The following is a 12,639-nucleotide window of genomic DNA, read 5'->3' on the forward strand; positions in this document are numbered from 1 at the left end:
TAATATTTCAAATATAATTATACTTGAGATATTTTATAAATTGCATGCTCCTTTTACCAAAAAGTTGAGCACTTATTTCATGGTTTTTGTTTTTATAATTTATATTAATATATATGTATATATATATATATATATATATATATATATATATATATATAGATAGATAGATAGATAGATAGATAGATAGATAGATAGATAGATAGATAGATAGATAGATAGATAGAACGAAGATGACGTCACTCAGGTCTTTGTTATTGTTATTGTTTTTTTCCATCCGCGTTTATGAGTAATTCTCACTAAAATATATCAACCAGACTATAAACGTTCATGGTTACACATAAGATATGAAGTGAGTAGAAAAGTGCCAGAGGACAATAGAGAATAAAAATTTTTTTCGCGGCGGTGGTGGGGTTTGAACCTGCGACCTTATTGGTACGACAACTCCGCCTGGCAGGTGAGAGCGTGGCTCTACCGTGTGAGCTATCCACGAACACAAAAATATTCGTTTCAAACCCAAAGTCATTTCTAGATCCCTCTCTCACCCACTTCTTGAGACCGCCGATTCGTTCACCACCATCGCGAAGTAATTTTGACCAGCAGTTAAGCTTAATAGCCAATATTCTCATCACAAACATATAACATAGAAACGATTGAGACATTGAGTATGCTCCGGTGTATGGGGTGAATTTTTAATTCAGAAAAGTGAGTGGAGCAGGCACTTATGTTGGTAACAACAAGATATGAAGTGAGTAGAAAAGTGCCAGAGGACAATAGAGAATAAAAAATTTTTTCGCGGCGGTGGTGGGGTTTGAACCTGCGACCTTATTGGTACGACAACTCCGCCTGGCAGGTGAGAGCGTGGCTCTACCGTGTGAGCTATCCACGAACACAAAAATATTCGTTTCAAACCCAAAGTCATTTCTAGATCCCTCTCTCACCCACTTCTTGAGACCGCCGATTCGTTCACCACCATCGCGAAGTAATTTTGACCAGCAGTTAAGCTTAATAGCCAATATTCTCATCACAAACATATAACATAGAAACGATTGAGACATTGAGTATGCTCCGGTGTATGGGGTGAATTTTAATTCAGAAAAGTGAGTGGAGCAGGCACTTATGTTGGTAACAACAAGATATGAAGTGAGTAGAAAAGTGCCAGAGGACAATAGAGAATAAAAATTTTTTTCGCGGCGGTGGTGGGGTTTGAACCTGCGACCTTATTGGTACGACAACTCCGCCTGGCAGGTGAGAGCGTGGCTCTACCGTGTGAGCTATCCACGAACACAAAAATATTCGTTTCAAAACCCAAAGTCATTTCTAGATCCCTCTCTCACCCACTTCTTGAGACCGCCGATTCGTTCACCACCATCGCGAAGTAATTTTGACCAGCAGTTAAGCTTAATAGCCAATATTCTCATCACAAACATATAACATAGAAACGATTGAGACATTGAGTATGCTCCGGTGTATGGGGTGAATTTTTAATTCAGAAAAGTGAGTGGAGCAGGCACTTATGTTGGTAACAACAAGATATGAAGTGAGTAGAAAAGTGCCAGAGGACAATAGAGAATAAAGAGTATAAATCTATAACAATACATAGACGTTGGACTTGATATGCCCGTAGGTATTATTCATAAAAATGAGCACCTTAGTGTAACAAAAATGAAGGATAAAAGTCCAGGAATAAGAAAAATTTTTTCGCGCGTGGTGGTTTAACTGCACCTATGTACGACACCCGCTGGAGGTGAGAGCGGGCTACTTGACTATCCACGAACACAAAAATTCGTTTCAAACCAAAGTCTTCTAATCCTCTCTCACCACTCTTGAACGCGATCGTTCACCACCATCGCGAAGTATTACAAGTAGTAATAGAATTTATAAAACAAAACATAGACTTGAGATTGTTCTCCGGTTATGGTAATTTACAAAAATATACAGGACTTATTTGGTAACAAAGATATGAAGTGATAGAAAAGTGCCAGAGACAATAGAGATAAAAATTTTTTCGCGCGGTGGTGGGTTTGAACTGCGACCTTATTGGTACGACAACTCCGCCTGGCAGGTGAGAGCGGGCTCTACCGTGTGAGCTATCCACGAACACAAAATATTCGTTTCAAACCCAAGTCATTTCTAGATCCCTCTCTCACCCACTCTTGAGACCGCCGATCGTTCACCACCATCGCGAAGTAATTTTGACCAGCAGTTAAGCTTAATAGCCAATATTCTCATCACAAACATAAACATAGAAACGATTGAGACATTGAGTATGCTCCGGTGTATGGGGTGAATTTTAATTCAGAAAAGTGAGTGGAGCAGCACTTATGTTGGTAACAACAAGATATGAAGTGAGTAAAAAGTGCCAGAGGACAATAGAGAATAAAAATTTTTTCGCGGCGGTGTGGGGTTGAACCTGCGACCTTATTGTACGACAACTCCGCCTGGCAGTGAGAGCGTGCTCTACCGTGTGAGCTATCCCGAACACAAAAATATTCGTTCAAACCCAAAGTCATTTCTAGATCCCTTCTCACCACTTCTTGAGACCGCCGATTCGTTCACCACCATCGCGAAGTAATTTTGACCAGCAGTTAAGCTTAATAGCCAATATCTCATCACAACATATACATGAAACGATTGAGCATTGAGTATGCTCCGGTTTGGTGAATTTTTAATTCAAAAGTGAGTGGAGCAGCACTTATGTTGTAACAACAAGATATGAAGTGAGTAGAAAAGTGCCAGAGGACAATAGAGAATAAAATTTTTTCGCGGCGGTGGTGGGGTTTGAACCTGCGACCTTATTGGTACGACAACTCCGCCTGGCAGGTGAGAGCGTGGCTCTACCGTGTGAGCTATCCACGAACACAAAAATATTCGTTTCAAACCCAAAGTCATTTCTAGATCCCTCTCTCACCCACTTCTTGAGACCGCCGATTCGTTCACCACCATCGCGAAGTAATTTGACCAGCAGTTAAGCTAATAGCCAATATTCTCATCACAAACATATAACATAGAAACGATGAGACATTGAGTATGCTCCGGTGTATGGGGTGAATTTTTAATTCAGAAAAGTGAGTGGAGCAGGCACTTATGTTGGTAACAACAAGATTGAAGTGAGTAGAAAAGTGCCAGAGGACAATAGAGAATAAAAATTTTTTTCGCGGCGGTGGTGGGTTTGAACTGCGACCTTATTGGTACGACAACTCCCCTGGCAGGTGAGAGCGTGGCTCTACCGTGTGAGCTATCCACGAACACAAAAATATTCGTTTCAAACCCAAGTCATTTCTAGATCCCTCTCTCACCCACTTCTTGAGACCGCCGATTCGTTCACCACCATCGCGAAGTAATTTTGACCAGCAGTTAAGCTTAATAGCCAATATTCTCACACAAACATATAACATAGAAACGATTGAGACATTGAGTATGCTCCGGTGTATGGGGTGAATTTTTAATTCAGAAAAGTGAGTGGAGCAGGCACTATGTTGGTAACAACAAGATATGAAGTGAGTAGAAAAGTGCCAGAGGACAATAGAGAATAAAATTTTTTCGCGGCGTGGTGGTTTGACTCGACCTTATGTACGACATCGCCTGCAGGTGAGAGCGTGCTTACTGTGAGCATCCACGAACACAAAATTCGTTCAACCAAATCATTTCTAGATCCTCTCTCACCCATTCTGGCGCGATTCGTTCCCACGCGAAGTATTTACAGCAGTTAGCTAAGCAATATTCTCACAATATAACATAGAAGTTACATGATGCCGGTGTATGGTGAATTTTTATTAGAAGTAGTGGCAGCATTATGGAACAACAGATATGAAGTGAGTAGAATGCCAGAGACAATAGAAATAAAAATTTTTCGCGGCGTGGTGGTTGACCGCACTTATTGTACGACAACTCGCGGCAGTGAGAGCGGCTCACCGTGTGCTATCCACGAACACAAAATTCTTTCAACCAAAGTCATTCTAATCCCTCTTCACCCTTCTGAGCCGCGATTCGTTCACCACCATCGCGAAGAATTTTGACCAGCATAAGCTTAATGCATATTTCATCACAAACAATAAATAGAACATTGAGAATATGCTCCGGTGTATGGGGTGAATTTTTAATTCAAAGTGAGTGAGCAGGCACTTATGTTGGTACAACAAGTATGAATGGTAGAAAAGTGCCAGAGGACAATAGAATAAAAATTTTTTCGCGGCGGTGGTGGGTTTGAACCTGCGACCTTATTGTACGACAACTCCGCCTGGCAGGTGAGAGCGTGGCTCTACCGTGTGAGCTATCCACGAACACAAAAATATTCGTTTCAAACCCAAAGTCATTTCTAGATCCCTTCTCTCACCCACTTCTTGAGACCGCCGATTCGTTCACCACCATCGCGAAGTAATTTTGACCAGCAGTTAAGCTTAATAGCCAATATTCATCACAAACATATAACATAGAAACGATTAGACATTGAGTATGCTCCGGTGTATGGGTGAATTTTTAATTCAGAAAGTGAGTGGAGCAGGGCACTTATTTTGGTAACAACAAGATATGAAGTGAGTAGAAAAGTGCCAGAGGACAATAGAGATAAAAATTTTTTTCGCGCGTGGTGGGGTTTGAACCTGCGACCTTATTGTACTAGACAACTCCGCCTGGCAGGTGAGAGCGTGGTCTACCGTGTGAGCTATCCCGAACTAACAAAAATATTCGTTTCAAACCCAAAGTCATTTCTAGATCCCTCTCTCACCCACTTCTTGAGACCGCCGATTCGTTCACCACCATCGCGAAGTAATTTTGACCAGCAGTTAAGCTTAATAGCCAATATTCTCATCACAAACATATAACATAGAAACGATTGAGACATTGAGTATGCTCCGGTGTATGGGGTGAATTTTTAATTCAGAAAAGTGAGTGGAGCAGGCACTTATGTTGGTAACAACAAGATATGAAGTGAGTAGAAAAGTGCCAGAGGACAATAGAGAATAAAAAATTTTTTCGCGGCGGTGGTGGGGTTTGAACCTGCGACCTTATTGGTACGACAACTCCGCCTGGCAGGTGAGAGCGTGGCTCTACCGTGTGAGCTATCCACGAACACAAAAATATTCGTTTCAAACCCAAAGTCATTTCTAGATCCCTCTCTCACCCACTTCTTGAGACCGCCGATTCGTTCACCACCATCGCGAAGTAATTTTGACCAGCAGTTAAGCTTAATAGCCAATATTCTCATCACAAACATATAACATAGAAACGATTGAGACATTGAGTATGCTCCGGTGTATGGGGTGAATTTTTAATTCAGAAAAGTGAGTGGAGCAGGCACTTATGTTGGTAACAACAAGATATGAAGTGAGTAGAAAAGTGGGTGAGAGAGGGATCTAGAAATGACTTTGGGTTTGAAACGAATATTTTTGTGTTCGTGGATAGCTCACACGGTAGAGCCACGCTCTCACCTGCCAGGCGGAGTTGTCGTACCAATAAGGTCGCAGGTTCAAACCCCACCACCGCCGCGAAAAAAATTTTTATTCTCTATTGTCCTCTGGCACTTTTCTACTCACTTCATATCTTGTTGTTACCAACATAAGTGCCTGCTCCACTCACTTTTCTGAATTAAAAATTCATCCCATACACCGGAGCATACTCAATGTCTCAATCGTTTCTATGTTATATGTTTGTGATGAGAATATTGGCTATTAAGCTTAACTGCTGGTCAAAATTACTTCGCGATGGTGGTGAACGAATCGGTGGTCTCAAGAAGTGGGTGAGAGAGGGATCTAGAAATGACTTTGGGTTTGAAACGAATATTTTTGTGTTCGTGGATAGCTCACACGGTAGAGCCACGCTCTCACCTGCCAGGCGGTTAGTTGTCGTACCAATAAGGTCGCAGGTTCAAACCCCACCACCGCCGCGAAAAAAATTTTTATTCTCTATTGTCCTCTGGCACTTTTCTACTCACTTCATATCTTGTTGTTACCAACATAAGTGCCTGCTCCACTCACTTTTCTGAATTAATGGTTACACATAGTATTGTGTGTTGGTCCGTTATACTTCCGGATGGCAATGTTGTGAGATTCATAGCCAAGTGCATACTATATATATATATATATATATATATATATATATATATATATATATATATATATATATAGCTCTCATTTGACAACGAAAAGTAAGAAGGATAACCGAAATAGACGTTGTATTAAGTCAGAAAAGGAACGGACGCCGAGATCGTGTAAATGAAAGTCTTCGTATTGGGCAATGATAATGTGGAACACTGAGATCGAGTGATGATAAGCTCAATTCGGATTCAATAGTCTGATGTCACATCGCCCAGCAACAAAGAAAATCGGTACTTTTTATTCTTCATGCTGGCTAGAATTTTTCATATGTCTTGTGATCAGAATGTGTAAAAGTCAAAACATGATCAGATCTATAATGTTTGTTGGTTTTTTTTTCTCATCTGAATACGCTTTTATGTTCGTCGGAGAAATATTTCATAAGGGCGTCCGCCATTGTTCCGATAGTTTAGAGCCAGTTACTAAGTTACTATGCGTCATTACGAGGGAAGTGACGTTACGACTGTTGAAGCGTATTGATGAGGCCAAAGGTACTTCGTAAGGTTGGCACTGAATCAATCGTTTCAATTTGCTGCCCATCAATGTTGGAATTCCCTACCTAGGTCTCCCTCATCCCTTCAATTACTAAAAAAAACTAAAAAATGTGCGGCTATGTGGTCTTGTGGTATGACACTCGCTTTCGGATCGGAAGGTCCTGGGTTCGCACCTCGCGCTCGGCGCATAGTTGAGTCCTTGGAAAAGACTCTTTACTCACATTCTCTCACCGTACTCAGGTGTAAATTGAGTACCTGGCCGTTAACAGCGTTGTCTTTGTCCGAAAAATGTTCATATCGCCTTATACAGGCGTCATGTCCCGTCTTACATGTTAAATGTTGCTGTTGACAAGGGACCCCTTGTAAAGCGCTTTGAGCACATTTAGTGGATATTGCGCTATAAAAAGCTCGATTTTTAAATTAAAAAACAAAACCCCACTTGTTTCAAATGTAGTTAATTGATGACCTGTTTGTTTGTATATTTGTATATTTCAATTTATGTCAATGTAAAGCGCTTGGTGCCTTTTTAGACGGAGTAAAGCGCTATGATAAGTGCTATTTATTATTATTATTATTATTATTATTATTATTATTATTATTATTATTATTATTATTATTATTGTTGTTGTTGTTGTTGTTGTTATTGTTGTTATTATTATGATTTTGATGATGATGATGATGACTCTTTACTAACATTCTCTCGGCGTAATCAGGTGTAAAATGAGTACCTGGCATCGAGAAAAAAAATGTAATATCGCTTAACAGACGTCATGTCGCGTCTTTCATGTTAAGTTTTGTTGTTGTTGTTGGCGAGGGCACCCCTGTAAAGCGCTTTGAGCATGTTTAGTGGGTGTTGCTCAATACAAATGCTCTAATAGTATATCGGAGTGTAGCTCTTTCGAAGCCACGCAGCCTATCTTGGCATCCAAAATCTTGGGACAACAACCCACCCCACCTCTCTCTCTCTCTCTCTCTCTCTCTCTCTCTCTCTCTCTCTCTCTCTCTCTCTCTCTCTTTCTCTCTCTCTCTCCCCCCCCCTCTCTCTCTCTCTCTCTCTCTCTCTCTCTCTCTCTCTCTCTCTCTCTCTCTCTCTCCAACTACCAGGATTTTCCGAAATGCCGATTCCACATAACGCGATTCCGATCGCATCTTGGCGCAATTCAGTTTAAGCGATTGTGAAGTTAGATAGGGATTTGAAAGGTCTTTGGACCGCGCCTCGCTCTCGTCACAGAAATTGAATTTGGTCTTGCTTACACCCAAACATTCAATCAGTTTAAAGGGCAGGCGTGGTGGTAGCCGCCCTGGGATAATTAAATATTTAGTAAGGGGAGAGATTCACTTGTAAGCACGGAAACGGAGGGAGCAGGTGGGATTGGGGCATGTGAGGAGAGAAAGATTTGAGGCTGAATGAGAGAGAGATATATAGATAGAGAGAGAGAGAGAGAGAGAGAGAGAGAGAATGTTTTTATGGGATTTACGACGCTTGCGAACAGATTTGTCTCTTTTGCACCAGTAAAAATGAAGAAAATGGGATAGTAATATTTTTCTCTCTAGATTTACAGTTAAAAGCACCCAAAGAAAAACGAAAGACAAAGCAAGCTGGTTCAAATAAGACACAGAAGTAGATTTGAAGAGCTACCATCAATGTACTTTGTTTGAGATCAAGTAAAGTGTCATGCGGACACACAAAAAAACACCCCCAAAACTTATTATACATTTGACTGCTTCCCTCTCAGCCAAAGCCAGAACAAAACGAAGTAATTTCATTCCCAGAAAAACACAGAACGTAACATGGCAAAGGAAATATAGATAGTATACGCTTGGCTAAGAATCTCATAACATTGCCATCCGGAAGTATAACGGACCAACACACAAAACTGTGTGTATCCATGAACGTTTATAGTCGGGTTAATACAGTTCAGTGAGCATAACTCATAAACGCGGAGTCAAAAAACAATAACAAAGACCTGAGTGACGTCATCTGCATACTATCTATAGCGCCATATAATGTATGCTCTAGTTGTTTGTTTGTTTTTGTTGTTTTTTTTTTGTTTTGTTTTTTGTTTTTTTTTTTTGTTTTGTTTTGTTTTGTTTTTGTTTTTTTTTTTTTGGGGGGGGGGGGGCACAAGAGCATACCAACAATATGTCTACTCGGCGGCTCGAATCGTTGGGCACCTAGGTCATGTTACATGTACAAGACCTAACCTCTACACCACAGCGACGCGTGCATTTCAGAATGTTACTATTCAGCCGACACATATTATGTATCTATATTTAATGTTAGTCAGCTTCATGACGGGATTGTAACTTGCTCAGTTCTAAGCCCAAAAGACCTTTTGCAAAAATATGACCTGAAAACCTGAAGGTTATGTGCGGATATTATGTGGTCTTGTGATTTTTGTGATTTGACACTCGCTTTCGGATCTGAAGGTCTTGGGTTCGAGCCTCGCTGGGTGCATAGTTGAGTCCTTTGGAAAGACTCTTTACTCACATTCTCTCACGGTAATCAGGTGTAAAATGAGTACCTGCCCGTTACAGCGTTGTCTCTGTCGGGGAAAAATTGTAATACCGCCTTACAGGCGTCATGTCTAGTTCTACATGTTACGTGTTGCTGTTGGTCAGGGACCCTTTGTAAAGCGCTTTGATCACGTTTAGTGTACATTGTACTTTATAAAAGCTCTTTTTAACCCTCTCCTTACCAACTATAGGAACATCGTCACATTCCTTACGATACAACCAACATTCTTCTTAATCAATTTTATTTTGTACACCATAAAAGTGAAGAAAATGAACAGCGTGTTGTAGGATGTTTTGCTAAAGAATGTATTACAATATTTTGACTACTATCACGTCTGAGTGATAAAAAATCTATTTTTGTGTTAGCTGGGTGTGAAGTTTTGAGGAAAATCCTGAAATTGGCTTGTAAGGAGAGAGTTAAAGAAGAAGAAAAAAATAATGTATTCTCTTTATACTTCAGGTATTTGACATGGACGGCAACGGTTACATCGACAGACATGAACTCCGATACATCATGAAGAGGCTGGGCGAGAACCTCGGGGAGGAAGACGTCAAGGAAATGTTCCAGCTGGCAGATCTGAATGGAGACGGGTTGATAGACTATGAAGGTATACCTGCAACAGTGTCCCTCTTGTTGTTGTTGTTGTTGTCTGTGGTGGTAGTGGTGGTGGTGGTGGTGATGGTGGTGGTTTATAGTCGGTGCTGGTGATGATGATGATGGGGGTGGTGGTGGTGGTGTTGGGTACTGGTGACGGTGGAGGTGGTGTAGGTTATTGTTGCTGTTGTTTGTGATGGTGTTGGTGGTGTATATCGTTGGTGGTGGTGGTGGTGTTGTGGTTTGTTGTTGTTGTTATTGTTGTTGTTCTAGCTGCTGTTTTGGAGAGTTTGTTCTCGAACCTCGGGAAGGAAGATGTCAAGGAATTGTTCCAGCTGGCAGAATGGAGACGGGTTGATAAGCTATGAAGGTATACCTGCAATAGTGTCCCTCTTGTTGCTGTTGTCTTTGGTGTCGGTGGTGGTGGGTGCTGGTGGTGTATGTTATCGTTGTTTATTTTGTTGTTGGTGTTGTCGTTGTTGGACAGTTTGTTCTAGAACATAGGGGAGGATGACGTCAAATTTTCAGCTGACAGATCTGAATGGAGACGGGTTGATAGACTGCAACAGTGTCCTCTTCCTGCTTTTGTCTGTGGTGACGGTGGTGGTGGGTGTATGTAATCATTGTTTATTTTGTTGTTGGTGTTGTTCTCTCTTGTTGGTGAGTTTGTTCTAGGACATCGGGGAGGAAGACGTCAAGGAAATGTTCCAGCTGGCAGATCTGAAAGGAGACGGGCTAATGGGCTACGATAGTAGGCCTACAGATTAATATATCGTTGTCCTCCTCTTGTTCTCGTTGTTGTTGATGTTGTCTTTGCTTTTAATGTTGTAGTTATTGGTGGTGGTGATGGTGCTGCTGCTTCTGGTGGTGGTGGTGTGTTTGTTTCTGTTGATGCTGTATTTGTCGTTATTGTTAGTATCCTTCAAGTTGCTTTTATAAATTATCTTCTTTTTTTTCTTTCTTTCTCTCTTTCTGTCTCCTCCTCCTCCTCCTCCTCCTCATTTTCTTTTCCTCTTCATCATCATTATCACCATCGCCACCACCAACACCATCACCATGATCATCATCATCATCATCATCATCATCATCATCATCACCACCACCACCACCACCACCACCCCACAATTATCACCACCACCACTAACCTGTTTACCCATAAAACCTTACCATTCTCTCTTTCCAGAGTTTTCCAAGCTGTTGGGCGGCTTAGAGGCGGGTCTCATTGGCGGCAAGTCCTCATCCGGCGGAGCGTCCACCTCCTCTTCAACCACCTCCTCCACCTCCTCCAAGCACACTCCGAAATCATCCAAGTCATCAAAGGATGGAAAGAAAAAATGAGAAGAAACCAAAATCTGTGATAATTCTCACCTTTTCATAATACTACTACCACTACTACTACACCTACACCTACTACTACTACTACTACTACTACTACTACTACTACTACTACTACTACTACTACTACTACTACTATTACTACTACTACTATTACTACTACTACTAACTACTACTACTACTACTACTACTACTACTACCACTCCTACACCTACTACTACTACTACTACTACTACTACTACTACTACTACTACCACTACTACTACTACTACTACTACTACTACTACTACTACTACTACTACTACTACTACTACTACTACTACTACCACTACTTCTACTCCTACACCTGCTACTACTCCTACTACTGCTGCTGCTGCTACTGCTACTGCTACTACTGAAAGTACAACTTCCACAAGTACTATGGCTACTAATACTACCACCACCACCACTACTACCACTACTACTGTTACTACTACTACTACTGCTTCTGCTACAACAACTACTACTACTACTTCCGCTACAACAACAACAACAACCACTACTACTACTACTACTACTACTACTACTACTACTACTACTACTACTACTACTACTACTACTACTCCTACTTCTACTACTATTACCACTACTTATAAAACCCTGCAAATAATGAATAAATTAATGGCATGAACGAGCGTATGAGAATGAAATGCTTTGACAAGTTAGTTACCGAATTTATAATTTGACGAATTTATTTATTAATCCATACCATTAAAATACATGTGTGATCAGTTAGTCACCGAATTTGTAATTTCACGAATTTGTTTATTAATTAATTCATACTATTGAAAATTGAACGTGAAACGGAAGGAGGGGAGTTCATTATGTTGTTGATATTTTTGTAATACTTATCTATAAGAACTACTGTCATGAAAAACGTGTGCGTGATTATATATATTATCGAATCTAAGCAGTTTGCATTTTTATACATTTTTTACCACTTCAACGTTTGGTTCATTTTTGAGCATATGTACAAAGTAGCGTGGTTTTTTGTTTTCATTATTTGTTTACAACTTTTTAAAAAAAATGTTTATATGTGACCTTTCCTGTCAATCTGGTATTATCTCTTTGAAAATTTCCCGTCAACATTGTTAGAATTACTAGATACAAGTTTCTTGTATTAAAAACGAGCAAAACAAATAAACTAACAAAGAACAAACATCAGCTACGTGTATACAAATATTATATATATATATATATATATATATATATATATATATATATATATATTGCGCAATATCCACTAAATGTGATCAATGCGCTGTACAAGGGTTCCAAGCAATTAGCAATGCTATCATGCAGTCATATAGATAGTTCGAAGATGACGTCACTCACGTCTTTGTTATTGTTTTTTGCCATCCGCGTTTATGAGTAATTCTCACTAAATTGTATTAATCAGACTACAAAAGTTCATGGTTACACATAGTTCTGTGTGTTGGTCCGTTACACTTCCGGATGGCAATGTTGTGAGCTTCTTAGCCAAGCGCATACTATCTATAGGACAAGAAATGACGCCTGTGGATGAGTCGTTGATACAACAATATTTAAAAGACTGGCGATACAGTCTACT

The 12,639-nt window shown here is 40.3% G+C and overlaps 1 protein-coding gene across 4 annotated transcripts in view; it reads left to right on the plus strand.

Moving 5' to 3' along the window:
- LOC144956961 (neo-calmodulin-like) overlaps nt 1-12,244 on the plus strand; it is a 425,832-nt gene extending 413,588 nt beyond the window's left edge. For 2 of the 4 annotated variants that reach the window (XM_078887824.1, XM_078887823.1), the window contains 2 exons: nt 9,561-9,708; nt 10,879-11,169. In XM_078887824.1, coding sequence (XP_078743950.1) covers nt 9,561-9,708; nt 10,879-11,033 — 303 coding nt within the window. In that variant the 3' untranslated portion in view covers nt 11,034-11,169. Of the gene's footprint in view, nt 1-9,560; nt 9,709-10,878 lie in introns of all 4 variants that reach the window. The other 2 variants (XM_078887826.1, XM_078887825.1) reach the window with 2 other exon arrangements.
- The last annotated feature ends 395 nt before the right edge of the window (nt 12,245-12,639 follow it).

Source organism: Berghia stephanieae, chromosome 11 (genome assembly GCF_034508935.2).
Source record: "Berghia stephanieae isolate SIO BIC M18660-M18661 chromosome 11, UCSD_Bste_1.3, whole genome shotgun sequence".
NCBI lineage: Eukaryota > Metazoa > Mollusca > Gastropoda > Nudibranchia > Aeolidiidae > Berghia > Berghia stephanieae.